The 23,142-nt window shown below is 43.4% G+C and overlaps 1 protein-coding gene across 2 annotated transcripts in view; it reads left to right on the top strand.

Annotated features, from left to right (window-relative positions):
• The window catches only part of PBX1 (PBX homeobox 1), a 318,246-nt gene extending 295,352 nt beyond the window's left edge, over positions 1 to 22,894 (top strand). For both annotated transcript variants that reach the window (XM_060297043.2, XM_060297028.1), the window contains one exon: positions 21,434 to 22,894. Coding sequence is in view for 1 of the 2 variants with exons in the window: in XM_060297028.1 (XP_060153011.1) it covers positions 21,434 to 21,454 (21 nt within the window). In the remaining variant the exon portion in view is untranslated. The remainder of the gene's footprint in view (positions 1 to 21,433) is intronic.
• The last annotated feature ends 248 nt before the right edge of the window (positions 22,895 to 23,142 follow it).

The raw sequence follows: 23,142 nt of genomic DNA, 5'->3' as shown, positions 1-23,142 counted from the left end.
AGGGAGAGGCGGGGGAAGGGTTTGCAGAAACACATCCTCCCCTGGCTCGGCCTTGGCTGTTCTGCTCAGCCTGACCTATCTGGGGGCAGCTATAGTGCCCACGTTCTCCTGGACAGCACCTGTGGCTTTTTCTAGCCTGAGAAACAGGTGCTGAGAAGGCAGAGGTGAGCTTCTGCACTTTGTCTTCAAACGCATAAGATCACTGCTGCTCTACACTGTGTCAGGCAGTAAAGGTGTCACCAACCTTGTGTTGCACGGGGAAAGTTCCGCGCTGATAACTCAAAGGCAAAGAGGATGCCAGATGGTGCCCTGGCGCCAGTGTTCCTGAGGTCATACATCTGATCTAGTGCCGCTCTGCACCAGAGGGATTGCCGTCTGATGGCAGCAGGGCCACCACCCTGGAGAGAGAGACAATCATCATGGTTGTAGTATTGGCAACATCAATTTGTCTAGCACTTATAATGCGTGCTGACACATTCTTTTGGAGATTCACGACAGTCCTGTGAGTGCGACAGGGCGAGTGTTATGATTCCCATTCTGAAACTGAGATGGGGGGACTGTGGAGTGAAGGAACGAATGGGTTCATGCTGCCTCAAAGTCATGTCCCTCGGTTTGCTTCTGGAACCACATCCAGAGGAAGGTCTAGGACTAAGGTCCTAGGAACCTGCAGCTTCCACCTGAACCAGATGGGTAGGAAATCACCACCAGTTCCCCTTAATTAATTCTTCTGCCTGTCAAAGGGCTCGACGCTGGAGAGGGTGCTTTGAAGGTGTAGATGTGTAGCAGGCAGGGAGAGATATTGTGCTTCTGATGGACCAGGCATGGTTCTAAGGGATATATTCACTTATTTAATTTTCTCAACAAACCTAGATAGGTACTATCATGATATCATTACAAATGAAGAAACTGAAGCACAGAGAGGTTGAACAACTTTCCTAAGGGTCGAAAACTACAGAGTGAAGACCCAGGTTTAAACTTTGGTGGTCAGTCCTCAGCGTCTGGGCTGTTGAGCACTCTGCCATACCTCCTCTTTATTTTCTTCCAGAATGTGCAACCTCTTGCTTTCTGTATCTCATTGTCCCAGAGGTCTCAGAGTTCAGGTACAGGTGGCATGAAGGAAGCAGTTCTGGCCGAGGTGTAGGACTGGAAGCTCAGGAACAAGAGGAGACAGTAGATAATAGCAGATATTTTTTTGTGAATTTTATTATTTTTTTAATAATACAGGTTCTTATTAGTTATCTATTTTATACATATTAGTGTATAGAAGATATTTTTGCTGGGCTAAAGAACTTACCTCTTAAACAAACTCTCAAGCCCTTTGGCAAGTCCCTCCCCTTCCCTAGCTTCAGGAAATGGACTCAAGGCCAAAATTCTTTGTGAAAGAATTCTACTTCAATTCTTTCCAGAGAAATTGCAGTCCAATCTGGAGATAAAACTCAGGACTTCTAGCTTCTAGTGCAAATACCAGACACCAGATCATGGTCCTTAAAAATGTAAATTATTTTCTTTAATCAATATTTTAAATTTTAATAAAAGGCAAACAAATGTTTCTATTCATTATTCTGTAACTAGTTTGGCAATGATGATCAAATTGCATCTCAGGGAAGGAGGTGAATTTCCATAACCTGGGGAAAAACAGATGACTCGGGTCATTTAATCACACTCTGGGATATTCATACTTAAAGATACTCATGCCTCCTGGTGGGCAACCCTGGGGAAGAGTCTGTTGGTCCAAGCTTCTTCTATTACCCAGTCCATTATCCAAGATTCCTTCATGTTACCCAGGCATGGCATCTCGGAGAGCACAGAAAGTGTCACCAGATGCCAGAACAGTCTGTGACAACACAGGGCAGCAACAGGCCAAATGTGTCCCATTGTGCCCTGAAGTCATCCTCAAATGACATTCCCTATTGATAATCTTACTTAGATTATGAGCTACCCACAAAGATATAACACCGATCCTGACCTTATTCTAACCAGACCATGGACACTAATCCTTACCTGGCACCACTCATGACCCTCAGAATAACTTTAACCATAGACGATAGCTTGCAATTGATAGCTCGTGGACTATTTGTTGATTATTTATTATTTTTGCCCTTAAGGTTCCCAAGTTAAGCAAGATACCTATGTTTTGAAGAATTGTTCCAAGACCAAAGTTTTAAGAAATTAATTGAATTTTAAAATAAATAAATTGCATGGCATCTGAGATTCAAAAGGGATCTGAGAAATCCCCTTGCCTACTTCTCCCCTTTCCAAGCTGGACACCACCCTATGCCATCCAGTTTGTGGGATCTGACCTCTGATACAGTGGCTACTGATGGTTTTCAACAAGAGAGAAATTTTTTATTGAGAATCAGGATTTCTGAGAAGCGCTCTAGGGTGACTGGGTTAAAGAGAAGGAGGGCAGCAACGGGGAAAGAGTCTAAGTGGAGATTAGGAAATTTATGAGACAGCATGACTCAGACAAAGAATGTGTACTTGGCACCTGGAAAGCCTAAGATTTAAAAGCTTTGTTCTGCTGCTTAGGAGCTGGGAGAACTTGAGCAAGTTATTCAACCTCTGTGAGCCTCCTGAGCCTTTCTCTTCATCTGTAAAGCAGGGATCTCAGGGCTGCCAAGATTCATGAGACACTCTATTCAAAGGGCACAGTGCATGCGTGACACACAGTGGGCTCTCCATCTGATCTCGGAGGGACATCGGTGAGCGGTCCTGAAGAGAGATCTTAGTTCCCTGCCCAGGAATTGAACCTGGGTAGCCTGGATGAAAACCAGGAATCCTAACCGCCAGACCACCAGGGGCTAGAGGCTAGAGGCAAAGTGGCCCTGGCTCTTTCCCCCATTTGAAAGTCAGAATGTTTCAAGGAGGCAAAAACTGTAAAAACAGGTACAAAGTTTATTATCAGACACACAGCACAAGGAATGGGAGAGCACACAGAGAAGCAGTTTGTTTATCTATGACAGAAGCAAGGCAGAAATACATGCCCAGAGAGAAAGGGTATGGGCGTCCTCTCTAAGGAGGAGAGCAGTAAAGAGGTGATTTAAATCCCTTGTATAGGACAGTTCTTCTGGGTCTCTGTTTACCTTTGGCCAATTATCTCGTTTCTTTTTTCACACCTGATTGGTCCCAGGACCCTCCCCAACACACGTGTGCAACGTTTTGCTAAGATGGATCCCACCGCAGAGGCGTGTGGGTGCATGTCCACACTTATTATGGGGTGGTGCCCCCTCCCTTTATGACCCCCAAGGAGCTTTCCTGTGAATGTGTAGACAGGAGAGTTCTCCTTGACCACAGGAGTGGGCACCTTATCTCTTTACTTCAGCAGAGCTCAGCTCTGCCACTAGCTTTGTCCTTGGAGTGTCTGGGTGAGAACAAAGCTTCAGTTTTACTCCACGTGACAAACACCAGCTGTCCGGCCCAGGGACCCATCTATCTCCTACTTCACATCCATCCGATTCCCCTTGCACTTTCCCGACGTCCTGCATTTGGCTTCACACTCAGGACGGGCAGCGAGATTGGGCTACGCAGACTATCTCAGAGACAAGGCAGAGAAAAATGCCCTGTTGGTGTTCAGAGTGCTTCCAGGTGCGGAGGAGAAAGCCGCCATTTGTAATATGAAAATCCACACGCAGGTGCCCGGGGCAAAGGGTGGCCCCAGAGCCAGAGCATCATGTGTGTAAGGTTGATACTCCCACCTGGAATGTGGCCTGAAAGCTGTCCTGTTCCCTGTCTCCACACACCTTGTCCATTAGCTCTGAGGTTCAAGAAACATTTTGCAGAAAAAAATAATTAACAAACCCCAGGATCAGCCAGATTCCCGGGAAGGAAGGGAAGGAGGGGAGGATTTAGGCCAGGTTTCAGTCACTGATCACCAACTGCTTCATATCCCCCATGGATTTCTTGTCAATGATTATTCAATCTCAGGCCTGACCTTTCTATTCTAAATAACACTGCAATATCAGCGCAGCCCAGCCCGCAGCTTTCGCAGGAAATTAACTGTATCTGGCTCTCACAGGAGACCCAAGAAATCCCCTCAGTAACTAAGCCCAGACTGGTTTACAGAAAAAAAGACCCAGCATTATCTCCTTCTCATACACTCCTCCTAATACCCGTCTAAATATCACAGGCCTCCCAGCTGTTTAATTCTAATAAATACTCATCTATTCTCAAAACAGACAAATGTTAGGTCTCAGGTGGGCCCCAAGCATTTCGCGCTGGAGGAAGAGGAGAATCTGGAGAGAGAGAAGGAAGAGAGGGTCTCACAGCCAGCTTTAGATGTCAGCTCGTGTACGACGGCAGCTTAAGAAAATGGCTGATGTTTTCCCACTTGGCCAGAGCTGGAGGTGACTTCTGAGGGAGGCCACTTTTATAACCAGTGTCCACACGGAGCTGTCCTCCCTTTCCCCGGTGAAACTGGGTTTCAGAGCAGCTCCCCAGGGCAGGAAGGACTTTGAGAGCCCCCAGACCGGATAAGACCAGCCTCCCTGCATCCTGACAGCTGGGGGGAGCTGGGAGGGGCAGCACAAACTCCATGGTTAAGGGTTCAAGCTTTATTGGAAAATCTTCCTGTTCTGAATCGGTGTTTGGACCTGAGTTTAGAGGTTTACCCCAAACACAGGTGCCCTATGTGGAGCGTAAGAAAGGCGGGGACAGCAAGACCTCAGGTGACCACTGAAACCTAGTTCATCTGCAAGTAACATGGTCCAAGGGATGGGTGGGACCAAAAGGGGACCATAGGACACTTTGGCTTGGAAAATGCCTGGAAACACCTGGATCTGTGTCACTGGGTATGAAGAAATTCTCTGTCGTGGGTTTCTTTGGCCCTTAAAGGATTCTCAGTGGTTGGGAGTTAATGAGAAGCTCTTATGGAAGGTCTGGGCTCACAGACGGAGGCCCCCGACAGTCTGTGGGGCTGGCACCCTCCTCCCCCAGCTGGTGCTCAACTGGGAGCCAGTATGGAGCATGACTCAGATCCTCTGAGTCCCTCTAAGAGCCAATTACAATCTTGCGACTCAGATGGTGCCGAGATGGTGAGGGATTTCACTACTGTCTGGACACAGCACGGTGCTTTCTCGTACATGTCCGTGGTTCTCTAAACGTGGCTGGGACCCTCACTGGCAGATGACAAGGGTTCTCCTGGACGTTCACAAATGAGCCTGTGGCAGTTTGAATGTTGGTTCTTGTCGCTGGTGTGTATTAATCGTGAGCTTTCACTTTAATGAAACCTAAGTATCGCCTCAGGGATGCCCCACCCCAGTCAGCCCAGACATTAAATTCATCTGCTGAGGTTTCTTTAGCTGCTATATGACGGTTGACTGGGTGGTCAGTAGGGCTTGACTCCACTGAAAGACCTGTAGGTTGCAATTCTACATCCACAGTTAAAACCCCATGAGATCCCTCTGCCTCCTTCTGCCCTGCTGTCAGGGAGCCTGGGTAACTACAACAGGCCAGGAAGAGGTGGGATAACTTCCCAGATTTAGCTCCATGTGGCTCCGGCAGGTTTCTAGGAAAGACTCAAGGACCAGAATAGGGCTACCTCTCTGGCCATTGGCTCACATGTCCCTGAATCTTGCAACAACACTCTTGGGCTTTGGCTTCAGTCCCGATCAGCACTGCTATCACTCATTTAACAAGGATTTACTGAGTACCTTCTATGTGTCGCGACCTGTGCTAAATATCAGGGGTATATAACCAAATGAAGCAGATCAAAAAACAAAAAACCCTGCCCTCTGAGAGGACACAGTATAATAAAGGAGAGAGGCATAGACAAAATAAATAAGTAAAATATTAGTAAATGTTAGTGGTAAGTGCTAAAAATAAAAAAGTTAGCAGAGAAAGGAGAGAGTGAATATTTGGCTGGGGCAGGCAGTAGAGCAGGTCATTTTCGTTGGGATGGCTAGGGGAGACCTCACTCAGAAGGTGACATTTGAACAAGACCTAAAGGCGTTGAGGCAGCAAGCCACACGGATATCTGGGGCAAGAGCAATCCAGGCAGATACAGCATGTTCAAAGGTCCTGAAGCAGGAGGTTGCCTGGCATTTCAAGGAACAGCACAGAGACCGGCATGCCTGCTGCAGAGAGACCAAGAGGGACAGCAGTAGGTTTAGTAACTAAGGGACCCCAAAGTCCATTGTCAGGACTATACCTTCTACTTGGACAGACATGAGTCCAGAGTATTTAAGTAGAGAAGCATTTATCTGGAGCTCAAGCGATCTAGATCCTAGTTTCAACTTTGCTACTAAGTAGATCTATAACCAAGTAATTTTAGTTATCCTTGTCCTAAAATTACTTTGCTTCTAGTGACTTTAGTTTCACCACCTTCAAAATGAGGAGTTTGTACTTCTGAATTCTAGCATCTTTTTAGCTCTGACAGTCTGTGATTTTAGCCAGACAAATTCAAAACTAAATCAAAATGTGTTAGCACAGGAAGGGCACGTTTCCACATTCTTGCTTGTCCAGGGTTCCTTTGGACAGATAACTATTAGAAACCAGGAGGGCATTACTCCCCATCTCCTATTTAGTTCAGAGTGTGGAGACAGATCAGAGGTATAGAAAACTCATCTATGTCTCTACGGGGGTCTTAAATCTCACGTCCGCTCCTCTTTCACATGTGCTTGTCAAGCAGATCAAGCTGATTATCTAAAACACTCTAGTTTTATAATGATTGTTCCATCCTATTTAATTGAGCCCCTATGACATAAGCTGTCCCGGGGAAAGCTCAATGGAAGACAGAGGAGAAGGATTTAAGACAGGTCCTCCATCCCTGGAGAACCGATGATCAGGCAAGAGTTGTCTAGTCTAAAACTAGACCAAATGTACTCATAGGATCCAGCTAAGTGACAGTACAAAATGGTAAACAGTCGGTGCCTAATGACAGGTATACACAGTGGGTACCGCAGGGGTTTAGAGAGCAGGTGCTCTCAGCAGGCAGAGGGCCTGAGGGGACCTCGGAAGGATGTAGGGTGACAGCCAGGCCTTGGAAGCCAGGTAGATTTGATGGGTGAATGAATATTACTGCTTCCAACTCATTGGCTCAATAAAGCAGGCATTACATGGTGGGTAAGTAAAGGTAAAGCAGGATGGCAGTTTAATGTTGTGCTCACAGGCCCGGGCAGTGGGTGATTTGGGTTTTCACGAAGTGATCAAAAACATATTCCTACAGATTTCATGACATCTCTTTTTAGGACATCCTACTGAGCCTGCATCATCATAGGTAGATAAGATGGATCTTGGGGGAAAGGTCAGGTCTGGAGGTAAGCTACTTCCAGAGTCTTCTGGGGCTCTCAAGAGGTCTGCTGCTTTGCCAAGTCTCCACCACCAGTCTGGAGTCCTTGGTGAGTCTGTGAGCATAGCGTCTGCCCAAAGAGTGGTGAAGGAGGCCGATGGAATCCCCAAATCACAGAGTCGGAAGGAACCACCTCCCAGGAAGAAAGGACCACTCTTTCCTGTTGCTCTTCTGTACATCATTCTCTATCATAGCACAGATAAGGAATTTTGTCTGACAGATACTGTGCTTTACACATCACATTATTTCATTCTGCCTTCACCAACTCTATGAAGTGCGTGCTGTCCCCATTTTATAGTTAAGCACACTGTGACTCGGAAAGATTAAGTAACTTGTCCAAAGATATACAGCCAGTATGTAGTAGAGTCAGGATTTGAACCCAGCTCGGTCTGACTCTAAAGGCCAGGTACATTTGTTTGTTTAAAAGAACACACCAAGCTCAAAGTTTCCCTTTATAAGGATAGAGATAATATCTTACTCATCTCTGTGTCTCCAGTACCTAGCCTAGTAGCATACAGTAGATGTCCAAAATTGAAAGCAGCAGTGCATCAACTCAGTTCATCTTAATCTTTTTGGGGTAGAGTTTCAGGTTCCATAAAGGATCTGAAGAGATCCCAGAGAAATATGAACTTATGCACATACTTACAGGATTTTTCCAAACAATTTCTGGGGGCATGTGGGCTGCAGGTTGAGCCCTGCTCCAGAGGGTGTATTAATCACTTAACAACATCCTTCACAGGTAATCCTGCAGCCTCGGCCTGGATGCTTCCATGTATGGGGAGTTGGCTCCCTCCCCGATTGTGACAGCGTTGATGGTTAGAGGTATCTTCTTTATATTGCATAGCAACCTTCCTTTCTGCAATGCCACCCTCATCCTCATTCTTCTCTGAGCAACTTTAAACAGGGAAGGAGCTAGGAATTTGTATCACAGAGCTCTGATTTATCATCATGTACATAACTGCTTTTCTAATGTTTGTAAATACTTGTCCTGAGCTTCCCTTGTCTTCCCTGGCCTCCACTGTTCTTTGCTCTGATGGAGCTTATGTCTTCGCCCTATCCTGATTCTTTGTCTTTGAAAAAAGCACAGCTTATCGCCACCCCTATTAAAGGGTGGTGCCCAGAGAGGGGCAGTGGAGACAGGCATTGTTTCTCCCTTTGTTCCTGACAATGAGCTTGCCTTTACACAGCTTAAGACTGTGTTTGCTTTTGGGCAGCCACTTCACCCCACTGACCCATTAATGAGCAAAAGTCACGTAATGCCCCCAAGTCTTTTCCAGGTGTGCTGTTGATAAGCCCTATCTCCCCACTGGGCGTGTGTACAGCTTGCCATTCAGACCTAATTGCAGTACCGTTACATTTATCCTTGTTAAATGCCATCCTATTAGATTTGGTCCTTGAGTCCAGCCTGGCGAGACCTTTTTGGATCCTGATTTTGTCATCCAGCATATTAGCTCATTACTCTCAGACAATGTATTCAATGTGCAGCAGAGAGCTACCATTTTGGGAGCATGTCTCTGACAGATACTGTGCTTTACACATCACATTATTTCATTCTGCCTTCACCAACTCTACAAAGTGCGTGCTGTCCCCATTTTAGAGCTAAGCACACTGTGAGTTGGAAAGATTAAGTAACTTGTCCAAAGATATACAGCCAGTATGTAGTAGAGCCAGGATTTGAACCCAACTCCGTCTGACTCTAAAGGCCAGGTACATAGCCACCCTCCTATGCTGCTTTCATCCAAGCCATATTTTGCACAGGACAGGACAGGTCCCGGGCCTTGTAGAAAAATACCTGAGAGCGATTTTGCCTGAGGGTTGATTCGTATATCATGATTCCTTCCCTGTGATTGGCATGTTACCTCCCACGGTACCCGCCTGATCCCAAGGCATAACAAGAATTTTGTACACTGTTTTGAAGAAATGCACTCATAGTAATTCTGTGCTATTCCATGAGTCCCCTACCAAATAGTAAATGATGTGAATGTGGGGTGACTTCTTTTTGGTAGCTTCATGCTGCCCTCTGTTAAGTCCCAGGTTCCTTTACTACCTGCTCTGAAATGGTTGTTTAAAGAATTAAGTCTAGAGTCTTGCCCAGGAATATTGCTGAGTCTTCTTCATTGGGAGTTGGGGGGTACACTTTCTTTCACCAGGCTTCTAAGAGCTACAGCAAAATATCTCTCAAATATCCCATATCCCCATCCTAATTAATTACAGATCAATCTTCCATGAATTTACATAAAACTTTGTTGAATATGCTTTAAAATCTTAGCCAGTACTACCTTTTAAACTAGACTTCCATTTACATATGTGACTCACAGGACCAGTGTCCAGTGACAACCTTACATTTAGGCCTTACAATGACAGCTTCTGTAAAAATTATTACTACAGAAATAAATTCTTATTGGCTTTTAATTTCAAAAACCCTAATTAAGTTTCTTAGCAGTTTCTTTTGTGGCAGACACCTTTGACCTGAGACCACTGAGGAATCCAGGGAAAAGTTGGAGACAAGCCTTTTGTCAAAGATTATTTAGAGAGCAACAGTAAAAAAAAAAAAAAAAAAAAGAAATAGGGACATGAAGGGAGCAGGCACACACCTTTTGTTCTGATTCTGGGCTTGGAAACCAAACCTCTGCAGGTGACAAGTCTGAGCATCTGATAAGGGGGGCTGCATCCCCCAGAATTCTGAGGTGTGCACTGTCCAAGGAGCTGTCCACTTTTGGGGTGGTTCACTTAAACTTTTTCTTATCCCTATTGGGTGTAGTTTGATTTAGGGACCATTAGACTCAGGTATTAGATCTTCTGAGAGTGCAGTCCTGTCTTCCCCATCTTTCAGTGAGACCTTCTACGTATTTTCTCTCTGCTGTGAGATCTTCTGTCACAGCAGATCTCTGTCTTGACTGATATTTTATGTATAAATAAAATGCATGTATATATGTAAGTATATGTATTAAATCATCTATATCATGATACTTATTTAACTATATGCATTTTGCATGCTTTATGTTAAAGATATTATTTTACACATACACATACATTCTTACAGTATAATTTTCACACACATCAATCCACACTTATAATCATCTCTCTATTGCACATTTTCATGGATTTTTTTTTTTTTTTTGCGGTACGCGGGCCTCTCACTGTTGTGGCCTCTCCTGTTGCGGAGCACAGGCTCCAGACGCACAGGCTCAGCGGCCATGGCTCACGGGCCCAGCCGCTCTGCAGCATGTGGGATCTTCCCGGACCAGGGCACGAACCCGCGTCCCCTGCGTCGGCAGGCGGACTCTCCACCACTGTGCCACCAGGGAAGCCCCTCTATTGCACATTTTAATGCGCAGTAGAAAGGTAGAGTCATTATAGGTTACTGTAGACAGGAAAATGGGGGGTCTTGAATTTGCTCCTCAAAACCCTCCTCCATCACAAAACCCCCTTGCATGTAGACTAAAGGCACAGAATTTATACCAAATTCCATTCTACCTAAGTTCATAAGTGTCATAGGATGGAAGAAATAGAAAGGTCTTTGAAAGAACCAAAGTTAGTCATCCCAATAGGGTGGTGAAAAATTTACGGTCCAGAAACACTTGCCTAAAATGACATGGCTTATTGTCAGAGTATAAACTCTGGGTTCATACTGGCTGGCTAGGTTCTCTGGGAAGCAGACACTCAGGTGAAGTAAGGACTTAAAAATGTTTATTGGAGAGTTACATCTGTGAAGGAAAAGGGGAAGGAAGCATGACTGGGTAGAGAAGCCATCAAACAGTGATGCACACCTGAAAAAAAGGAGCTCTGGAACAAAGCCTGCCTTTTAGATGAGTCCCGCGTTGGGCAGAAAAGGCCAACCTTTGGACCATGGCCATGCTCAGTCACTGTCCGAGGTGGACCCTGAAGGCTCTAACAACCAGAGACTGCAAGCTAACACACACCTCGGGGCTGGGCAATGAGCCCTTCCTTGAAGGGAGATGCGAGTGGTGGATTTCCATGCCTGCCATACACCTGGGGTTCACACCTGTAGGCTCCGTATCAGTTCTAGAGAGACATAGCTTCAGTGACTTATTATTATAGTAATGCTTATTTTTATTTATTGTAAAGTAAGAGTATTATCTCAGTAGATACATTACAAATGCCAAGAGGAAAAAAACATGTATATATATATATGTATATATATAGTATATACATATATATATATATATATATATATATATATATATACTAATTGGTTTTTCATTAAAATATTTTACAGACGGCACTTGGGCAAGCTATTGGAAATGGCCTAAGGGGTCTCCAGAGTGAAGGTCAGTGAACTCAGGACAACCCCTTGGATTTTCCATTAGTGAAGAGTTAGATGAAATAATAAATAAATTATTATTAAGCGCTTTGCAAATCCAATGTTATGTAACTGCTAAATAATCATAATAATAGAGTAGTATGCTGATCTTGATAAACAGGTCGGCTACCATGTCATTGAAAGTGGATGGCGCAGCAACGTCAGTTAAGATGAATTAGGTCCTCATTCTCAGAGCTCGGCACCTGCGCGGTCTCTTCTGCTGGGATGCTCAAGCCTCCATATGCGCCCCTCAACTTGCCCCGCCCCTGATCTCTGTGGGACAATTAGCCGAGGAGAGGGATGCTGGGTGGCTTTAAGGGGGTCGTAAAAAGGCTCCTGTGTAGGGATATTGAAAGCAGACTGAAGTAAGTGTGTAAGGATTTGCACTTCTGAGAAGTCAGGTCTAATCTATAAGGCGAAAGGGGGCAGAGAACGAACATTTATTGAGTTCCTCCTGTGACCCAGGCCCTGTGTTCAGGGTTCTGGGTTTATTATCTCATTTATCCTCCAGGCCAGCACATTACGGTAACAGAGGAGTGGAATAAAGCAGAAGGCATGACTATTTTCTGTAGAAAAGCACAAAGCCTGAGCCCAGCGGTGTAGCTGGTGTTTTGCTTTTTGCATTCTGGGCAGGAGTGGGACCTGGAGGACAATGGCGAGGGGCCTCCAGGGCATGAGGGAAAGCTTGATCCAATGATTGATCACAGTCCCCAAGTGCTCAGACCTTTCAGGACACACATTTGTATGGTGACAGTCACTTCACCCTTTGGGGTACACCCAGAATAACTGCTCCTCCTAGCCTCCACTGTGGACCTGATGCCACCTGGACAGCAAAGTTCAACGGAGCCTCACTCAGACCTTCCGCACACCTCCACAACAGTCGGCAGATACTGATCCAGGGTTACCAGGAGCCAAACACTCCACTGAGGGGCGTATGCACATCACCTCATTTAATTCTCCCGGCAACACTGTGGTGCAGGATTTAATGCCTCTGAGTTTTCACCTGAAGTGAGAACACCTAAGATTTTGCCAAGTAACTTGCAAAAGTCACACAACTAGTTCAAGAGGAAAGAGATGAGAACCAGGTCCGTCAGCAAAGCCTGGGCTTTTAACTATGTGGAATCTTGTCACACCACATGTGAACTCAGCGGCCCTGATGCTTGGGGATTTGTTTCTTTTTTGCCCAACACTGGGCTGTGTTATTAATAATGATTAATTATTCTTTGTTTAACTGTCTGATTTTGAGGGTATAAAAGTAGATTGTTTTTTCTTTAACAGTTTCTTTTATTCAGCATAATTGACATATAATAAACTGTACATATTTGAAATACACAATTTGGTTAATTTTGACGTACATATGCACCAGTGATGCCATCACCACAATCAAGGTAGTAAACATATCCATCACCTTCAAAAGTTTTCTTTTCGATTCATCCATCCCAGCCCATTCACCTAATACCTTCCCCAAGCAACCATTGATCTGTTCTCAGTCAGTGTAATTAGCTTGCATTTTCCAGAGTTTTATATAAATGGAATCATGTAGTATATAGTATTTGTTGGTCTGGCTTCTCTCACTCAGCATAGTTATTTTGTGATTCATCCAAGTGGTTTCTTTTTTTTTTTTTTTTTTGCGGTACGCGGGCCTCTCACTGTTGTGGCCTCTCCCGTTGCGGAGCACAGGCTCCGGACGCGCAGGCTCAGTGGCCATGGCTCACGGGCCCAGCCGCTCCGCGGCATGTGGGATCTTCCCGGACCGGGGCACGAACCGCGTCCGCTGCATCGGTAGGCGGACTCTCAACCACTGTGCCTCCAGGGAAGCCCCAAGTGTTTTCTTTGTTTTATTTACAGAGACATAAGGACTTGGAATAATTAGTTTGTATTTAATTTTAGCTTTGGACTCAGTCAAAAGTACAAATTCTAGTTCTGTCACTTACTATCTGTGTGCTAAGTGGTCATTTTCTTAACCTCTACAAGGCTTAATTTTCTCATCTGTGAAATGGGTGTAATAAAAGCTACGTTACAGAGTTGGTGTGTGAGTTAGATGAGGTAATATAGGTAAAATGAATAGCGCAGAATCTGTCCATGGTAAGCGCTTAGTTTTGCAATTAAAATAAAATTTTTTTTCATCAAAATCCCCTTTGATGTCCTTCGGTCCTCACTATCAAGTAATATAATAATAGCTGGCATATATTGTGTCAAGTAGAATACTAAATGTGACATACAAATTAGCTCTTTTCATTTTCACAAGAAGCCTAACAAGTATGTGGGGACATTATTACCCCAGTTAGAGTTGAGGAAACCGAGATAGAGAAGTATGGCAATTACCCATTCTCACAGATAGTAGGTGGTGGATCAGAATTTGAACTGAGGCTGTCGGGGTCAAGACCCTTTTTTTTGATTGGGATGCCTTTCCATATGCAGTGATGTCATCCACTAACACTAGGGTTCAAGTTTTAGGAAAAAAACAGATATGAAAACCATATTAGTAACTAAGCAAAAGAGAAATAGCTAATAACATTTTAAAAATTATCATTGATGGGCTTCCCTGGTGGCGCAGTGGTTGAGAGTCCGCCTGCTGATGCAGGGGACACGGGTTCGTGCCCCGGTCCGGGAAGATCCCACATGCCGCGGAGTGGCTGGGCCCGTGAGCCATGGCTGCTGAGCCTGCGCGTCCGGAGCCTGTGCTCTGCAACGGGAGAGGCCACAACAGTAAGAAGCCCGCGTACCGCAAAAAAAAAAAAAAAAAAATTATCATTGATACACCAATTATTAAGGGATATCCAGTACTTCAAATGTACTATAGGCAAATGTACTTGTAATTTGACATTATGAAGAGGAATCCACACCTGATTCTAGGTCTAACTGTGAGTAAATCAAAGACAAGGAATCTGTAAAGAAGTAATTAAGGCAGATAGAATAGATTCCGCCTTTCCTGGAAAACACTGGAGAGGGAGCTGAGTGTTCTCTGTCTGAGTCGTAAGTTTTAGAGCAAGCCCAGAAAGTAGGCCAATCAGTGAGGTTGCACAGTCCCAGCTGAGCAGGCTGTATGCACCCCAAGTTTGGGGACTGACTGTCAATTTAGAGTCCATTGGAATAGCTGTTACAGTAGAATAGAGAAACTCAGCTATATCTTCGGTTGTCTTAAGTACAGTAATTGGTTTTCATTAAAGATTCAGAATTTGATAGAACAGAGCGAGGGTGCTTTTAATTCAGTTCAGATGGACAAACATTTCTTATTTGCCTGATATGCACAGAATCTCTGCCTTGGAGACATTCCTGTTTTTAGTGGGATAGAAGATGAAAGATACAAATAAGATAATTTCAGTGGTGAAAAATAGACCTAAATTGAAGGGATATTTAGAAGTCAAAATTGATAAACTCATTGTACACCTAGAAGTAGGCATAAAGGAAAGGTTGGGGTTATGCTCTGGAAACTGTGAGCCACTCAAAAACACAGAGAATTAAGACAAACAGACTTTGCAAACTAGGTAATGAGGGTAATTTTGGGAACCTTGGCTCTGAGGTGTAAGAGGAGATCCAGGTGGAAACTTCTAACAGGCAGTTGTGTTCCTGCATACTAAGCTCAGGGGTGAGGTCAAGTTTGAAGATAAAGGCTTGGGAGCTGTCAACATATGGGATGGATGCCATGGAAGCCATGGGAATGAATGTGATCTCCCAGCGGAGTGCGTGGAGTAAGACAAAGTTGTTAACACGGTCGTCCAGATGGTTAAAAATAGGATGGACCGAAAACCAATATCAGAAATCATATTAAAGTTATAGGAATGGAGATTATCATTTAGATCTTTCCTAGTCCCAACTTTTTCAAATCCGCTCATTTCAAGCATACGTCGTTTATTCCCTGTGAATAGATGCGAATTATAATTCAATGTATCCCATTGAAAGGCAGTACTTAAAAGGAAAAAGAACCCCAAAGCAAACACAAAAGCCTGCTCTGGGTGTGGTCCTTCACCTGCTAGTGGGGGCGGTCGCTCTGGAGGACCCTGGGGTAGGGATGGTAGGCAGAGGTGCAGGTGGGATAGAGCAGCTCTTCTGTGAACATAAATCTGACATCAACAGTGGTGTCTTTCTGAACCAGTTTTCCTTTATCAGGGGTGGAGAAGATTAAGATACTGAACTGAAAAGAAGGCTTACAGTTTATGATATTTAGCTAGTTGTGTACTGACCTCATCAAACTTTAAACTATGCCTACCCATCTCCTCATACCCCTATTTCTCTATCATTCAGTCAACAAACACATGTTGAACACCTTCTCTGTGTAGGCACATGTCAAGTGCTAGGGCCACGGAGAGGAGTAGTATTTGGTTCTTGTTCTTGAGAAACAGAAAATACACTCCTAATAGTGTGCTAATTACCAAAACACTTCCCATTGGCATAGTCCTTTATATGTGTCAAAGAAATCTCATCTCATTATAGTGTTGGAGTTCTACAACACGTCAGTGAAGGAAGTAAGGGAATGATAATTATTATTCATATTATATACATATAATATTATAATATATATTATGCATCTATCCTGCATATTATTATTATGCATGGGTAGCTGAGACACAAAGGTGGATTGACTTGGGGAAGGTCAATCAGTGGCTGAGATCCAGATCTTTTTGGCCAAGTGTTCTTTCTGCTAAGGAGAATGTTTTCTTCCCCAGCATGCTCATCCTGGGCACCTTGCCTTTGCAATTTCCTGGTTGTCTTTTTTATCTCTTTCTGCTGACAAATTGGACAGGCCCTTGGGGAATAGCGACTCAAGAATAACTTGCCATTGGTCAAGCACTAAATCCCACAGGTGTAGGACAGACTTTGGAGGAGCCACTATCCCTCTCTCTGCCCCCTCAAAGCCCCCACTGTTTGTCTGGAGGGAAGTATGCTTGTCAGTTCTGTACGTACCAGGGAGCAGCTAGCAGAACCAAATTAGCTCAAACTGGCTGCCGTTCAGGTCAGCTAATTAAATTAGCTATTGTTGCATTACTGATAAGGACAGTTTGGAAAAGGAAAAAAGCCACTCATCCCAGCAGCCATAGGCTAATGCCAAGAAAATGTGTTAATGGGAACACTCTGAAAGGAAACCCCTCTGACTAGCAGCCGTACCTAGGGGTCTTTGGTGGACGGTTCTCCTAGCCATCTGCTCTAATCTCAATGCTCCCAGCCCTCTCTGGCTCTGATCCTTATGGGCACTACCACTCTCCAGCTTTCTGGTACCCAGCTGCGGCCAGGGCAACGCTTTCCTTTTCCCACCATGAGTTCATCTTCCTGGGAGTCTGGAAAGAAATGGGAATTTTTCTGGGAGAAAATAGCTCACTGATATGTCCTAAAATATAATCTCGCCATAGCATAAATGCCAGTTGATATTTGCAAGAGCCAGAAAGAAAGTTGGGGGTGGTGGGGGAAGAGACAGAGACAGAGAGAGAGGGAGGGAGGAGGGAGGGAGGGAAGGAAGGAAAGAAGGCAGGAAGGAAGGAAGGAAGGAGAACGAAAGAGGGGAAGGAGGGAAGGAAAGAAGAAGGAAAGAAAGAAGGAAGGAAGGAAGGAAGGAAGGAAGGAAGGAAGGGAGAATGGGAAGGAAGAGGAAGAAAAGAACTAGAAATGTCCTAAAAGTCTTTATTTTTTCCATCCCAGCATCTGCCCCTCTGCTTGGTAACAGCCTCTCCACCATTATAGGCAGCCTTGTTGAGGCTCTAATTAAGTTGGCTGCTGTCTTTGGTTGAGATTTGCACACATGGACATACCCTACTGGCCTCTGTCCTGGGGCTCTGGGTCTTGAGTAAAGAGCTACAGGAGAGAGTGTTAGGTGCTCACTCGCTTCAGCAGCAGCGCTTCAATGAAACCTCTTCCCCTACACGGTACCCCTCCCACCGTCAGCCTCCACCCTCCTCAACTCACCCACCAAACTGTCCTGGTTGCATCTTTTTCCAAGACTAATTACCCAGCCTTCCCTAAGTTCTGTGAACCAACTGATATCTTTCTGGTTCATTCCTTTTCTGCTTAAATTAACCAGTCTGTTTCATGTAATCCAAGTGACTTAGAGATTGTTTAGTCCAACCCCTTTCTTTGACGGAGGAGGCTGAGGACCAGAGATATTAAGTGATATTCTCAGAATCACACAGATAATAATTAGCACATGGGGCCAAGAGTCCAGGCCTCTAACTCCATGAGATGCTGCTGCCTGGATACAGAGCTCACTGTGCATCTCCTGAGAAAGTGGGGCAACTCCCGGAAACTGCCTGAGAGTCTGCAGGGAGAACCTGGGAAATTCTCAACGGCTACCCTCATTTTCATGACTCCCTTTTCTTTCTTGTTTTGGTGTATGTGTATTTTTTTAATTGAGGTGAAATTTGTATACCATACAATTAGCCATTAAAAAGTGTACAATGCGGAAGTATTCAGAGTATTCAACAATGTTGTACAACAAGCATCTCTCTCGAGGTTCAAAATGTTTTCATCATCCTATAAAAACACCCCACACCCGTTAAGTAATCATTCCGCGTTCCTCCCGCCCCCATCACCTGGTAACCTCTAGGCTGCTTTCTGTCTCTGTGGATTTGCCTATTACGGATATATCATATAAAAGGAATTATATAATAGGTGAGATTTTGTGTCTGGCTTCTTTCACTCAGCATAATGTTTTCAAAGTTCATCTATGTCATAGCAAGTATCAGTACTTTGTCCCTTTTCGTAGCTGAATAATATTCTATTGTGTGGCTATACCACAGTTCATTCATCCATTCATTTGTTGATGAGAATTTGAGTTGTTTCCACCTTTTGGTTATTATGACAGTGTCCCTATGAACATTCATGTATGAGTAAGTTTCTGTCTGGACGTGTGTTCATTTCTCTTGGATATATACTGAGAATGGAATTGTTGGGTCGTCTGATAATTCTATATTTAACTTTTGGAGAAACTGTAAAATTGTTTTCCATAGCATATTTCTCCCAGCAATTTTTTTCTGACTGTACCTTCCCTAGACCTTGTCCTATCTGCCTCTGTGGCCCATTCAGTGGCTTGCATCTTGTAGGTATCACAATGGGGGAAATATTTATTACTGTAACAGGAACTACTAAAGAGAGAATGATCTTTTTGGAGAAAAAGAAGAGTGACTTTTGAGGTGTCAGCATTATGAGGTGAGTGTGAAGACGTAAGAATGGAGATGCTGCTCTTTATCATACAGTGAGATGACTTTGGAGTGCTCAGGATAGCAGAAATGAAAGAAGGAGGAAACGTAGAAAGAAGAAGGGAGGAAAAAGGGAGCCTAAAAAAATGTCAGGGAGCTGAGTACTGGTTAACTGGGTATTGGGTAATGTGATTCTGCCCAACCTTGGCTGCCCCGAATTCTTCTGTAAAATATAGCATACACTTGGGCTTCCCTGGTGGCGCAGTGGTTGAGAGTACGCCTGCCGATGCCGCGGACATGGGTTCGGGCCCCGGTCCGGGAAGATCCCACATGCCGCGGAGCGGCTGGGCCCGTGAGCCATGGCTGCTGAGCCTGCGCGTCCGGAGCCTGTGCTCCACAACGGGAGGGGCCACAACAGTGAGAGGCCCGCGTACCAAAAAAAAAAAAAAATATATATATATATATATATATATATATATATATATATATGGCATACACTCAAGTGTATATAGGTAGAGAGGCACAGACAAAGGTAGAAACCCCTCCTCTACGCCATACCTCACTTACTCCCATCTGAGTTAGCAGAAATTTGGGGGAGGCATCACCCATATTCAAGCTATGGAATTCCGCTAGATGAAAAGAGGCAGGGATGACTCCCTTTTCTTTTGATTTGATAAATTTTGTTTTGGATTTTTAAGTCATGGGATAATATCCTCCTGTAAGAAAACAAGTGAAATCGGTTATTGAAATTTTCCATATGTAAGTTCTTACATGTGCAATGTCTGTTTCTCATTATAAAATGTGAAAACGTCACAGTTCAAGTTTATTCTTAAGCCCTCGGTACCTACAGCTAGAGTGCTTTCTGCTGAACTCATGAATATTATAATTGAGGAAACCAGTAACATCAAGGAGAAGAACTGCTGTACTTACTTTATAGGGCAGCCTGTAATTATAGTTGGAAAAATGTGATATAGGCTATGCTCCAAAGTGATATGATATGTACTTACTTTAAATTTAGAAGTATATTCTCTAAGCCTCAGTTTCTTCATCTGCAGACAGGAAAGTTTAACTCTTCTCTCCCTTAAGCACCAGCATTCTAAGCTACTTGGGGAATTATAAAAGCTAGTGAAATAAATGAGAAATTATAAAAGTTAGCAAATTGGGCATAATTTACTGAAATAATTGAAAGAAAACTCTTCCAAGCCTTTAAGATAAAAACACAGTGAAAAGCCTTGCTACCAAAGCTGTTCAAAGAGACTTTAGTCCGAAAAGTCAAGTTCTACATTACTGTTCATTTTGAGGAGTACTAGAGGAAACTGAGGCCATCAGTGTTCAACTGCGGGGTGCTAATTCCATGAGAACCAATTCCACCTACAATATGTCATTGAGAAGATGTTAGTGGTACTCCTGACCCAGAAGAAGTCTGTCTTCCAAGGGCGTCAATTCAATCAACTGTCCTGTGGGGAATTTGATAGAAAGAAGTACCCTAGCCCTGGACAAATGGGTACTTTCACGGCATCCAGTAAAGTGAATATAATTATTGCTTTATATCTTCCTTTTATATTATAATAAAATCATTACAAAATATGTAAACTTGGGACATTTCTTCATAATTCTATCTCCCTAACACAACAGTACTTATTTTCCTTATTCTCTTTTTTTATTATTTGTTCCTCTGTATGTGTATGATGAATGTTTTGGCAATTTATTGATAGATTGATTTATTTTTAAAAGTTTGTCAAGCTGAACTTGGCCAATACATGAGTCTAGAATTTAGAATTACTGGTTCTTTTCCCAGCTTTGCTATACCTTCTCTTTCTCTCCTCTTCATCCTGTAGCAACAAAATGGGAACATTGACACCCTTTCCCCCTCTCCGTAGTGATTGGGGATGAAGCATCATGTCTGTGAGGTCTTCTCAGTTATTCAGAGACAAGTACAAACTAATATTAGATACATTATTAACTTCTGAAAACTATTTTTTTTCTCTAAAAAAATCTGTTTGTATTAAGGCTGGGTTCTCTGTACGATTTACAAAAAGAGAAGATAGTTCTACAATGCTCCCTCTTCACATTCATTGACCCTTCATAATAGGATCAGAAGAGACTATCCTTTATCAATCCTTTTGAAATGGAGGCAGAAAAATGAGGTGCAGAGGAAAACCACTGGACTCAAATTAAAAGCACATCGATGTAATTCCTGGGTTTGCAATTTATCAGCTGTATAATCTCAAGCAAGTTATTTAATATTCCTGGGATCAGTTGCTTCATCTATAAAACATGGGTAATAATAAGTATTTCACAGGGCTGTTATGAGGACTAAGCAAGCTAATGTAGGGGAAAGGACAACACAAATGATTCGTTTTTTCTTTCTTAAAAAAGAAATTATAAACAGTTACCCCACTGAATTATTCCTAATATTTATCACAGAGACCTTTTTCTCCACATTATACGAATGAAAAAGTAACTTCAATTTTGGATGGCTGATGAGCCATTTCCTGAATCATCTAGGTCCAGGCCTTTTCCTTCTCCTCCTATTTTCAGCTGGTTAGCTGCTTATTGAGATCTTGCCAGAGGGTGGGCAAAAGAAATAAAAACTGAAATCGGTCAATTTGACTCTTTGATAGCAGTCCTGATGAAAGATGTGTGGGTAGAGGGTGTTAAAGTTGTGAGTTAAACTGGAATTCTGCTTCTTACCAGGAAATTGCAAGAACCTACTAAGGGCTGGGATGTCCTGGTGCTGACAACTACTTCTCTTCTCTTGACTGAAGAAATGTCTTCCTCGACCTGAATAGTGGTCTGTCTTCCAGAATGACACATACTGACTTTTGAAGGAGTAAGAGGATACCTCCTGGTCAGTCACATCGGCCCAAACAACTATGGTGAACAGTGGACTGGCACATGTTGCAACCAGATGACTGTTGCATCAACAGAATCCCAAAGCAATAATCACTCTTCTTTCTCTTCCCCACTAATCCAGCAATCAAATAATCACTTGTAAGCATTCACTATGTACCACCATATAATATAAAATGTGGTGAGTACCTACATATATGACCTCTCAACCCTCAATAAAATTATAATACATTAAGAAAGCAAGAGTTGTGCATGTGAAAATACAACTAATTACATAGGGAAGAAGACAGTGAACACAGTTAGAGCATCTCCTGTATTCCATTCACTGTGCAAGGTGCTGTATACATATTATTTTTTCTAATCCCTACCACATCCCTGAGACACATTTCTATCCTTGTTCCACGGATGATGATACTGGGAGTCAGAGATGCTTAATAACTTGCCCAAGATCACATAGTGAGAAAAGTGTGGAGCCTGTTTTCAAGTTTAGAGGAATCTAACTTTATGGACTATGCCTCGTTACCCACTGCCAATGAGAGGAATCAGAGCTAGACATCGTTTATGCTGTTGGGTCAAGACAAGGCTCTTTAAAATACCTCCCAGTAAAATACATTGATAAAGTTTTGCCAAGTTCATTCATTGGTTTGGGAGAGATTTCTAGCCAGAGAATAAATGTTTGGATTCTGGAGGCAGGGATGGTGCATTTGAAATGACAGCCCTCTGGTCTCAGTTCTGCCATTATCTACAAGTGTTCATCTGAGCAAGTTGCTTCCCTCTTTTAGGCCTTTGGGTCACCGTCTGTAATATAGAGCATTTCTGGTTTGTCTAAGGTCGCTTACACTCTGTCACCGGGCAGGTATATAATGTACCAGCTCTCATGTCAAGTAGCCTTGAGTTTGAATTCTGGCTCCATCCTCAAGCAGTGGCTGTTGGGCAAGTCATTTAACCATCTGTAAAATGGAGATAATAATACCTACCTCAGGGTCTTTGCCCATATTGTTTGTTCTCCTTGGAACGGTCTTCCCCAGTTATCACAAATGTCGTTCTATTACCTCCTCCAGGTCTTCACTCAGTTACTTTTTTAGTGAGACTTTTCTTGAACATGATCTCTGAATTGCAAACCATGTGTCATTTCCTGTCTTCTTTCCTCATTTTATTATACTCCTTAACACTCAACACCTAACATACTATATATAGCACTTAATTATCTTATTTATTGCCTGTTTCCCACCTCTAGAATGTAAGCTCTATAAGGGCAGGGTTTTTTTTATATTCTCTACTGCTGTATCTCCAGTTTCTAGAATGATTTAGGTGCTTAATAAATATTTGTTGCATAAATGACTGGTTGTTGTGAGAATAATGTGAGTCAAGTGCTTTGCACAGGGCCTGTCACATAGTAAACACTCCATACGTGTTGTCTGTTTATTATTATCATTTTATTATTATGTTGCCACACCTCAGTGGGGCGCATTGTTCTCTTTCCCCTCCAGATAACCTAGGGTGAGCATTCTGATTTTCCTGGTAAATGTGAAGGTCTGACTCTGTTGAAATTA

This window comes from Globicephala melas, chromosome 1 (genome assembly GCF_963455315.2).
Source record: "Globicephala melas chromosome 1, mGloMel1.2, whole genome shotgun sequence".
Lineage (NCBI taxonomy): Eukaryota > Metazoa > Chordata > Mammalia > Artiodactyla > Delphinidae > Globicephala > Globicephala melas.
Note: the sequence above shows the minus strand (reverse complement) of the source record. Positions and strands in the feature narration are given on the sequence as shown.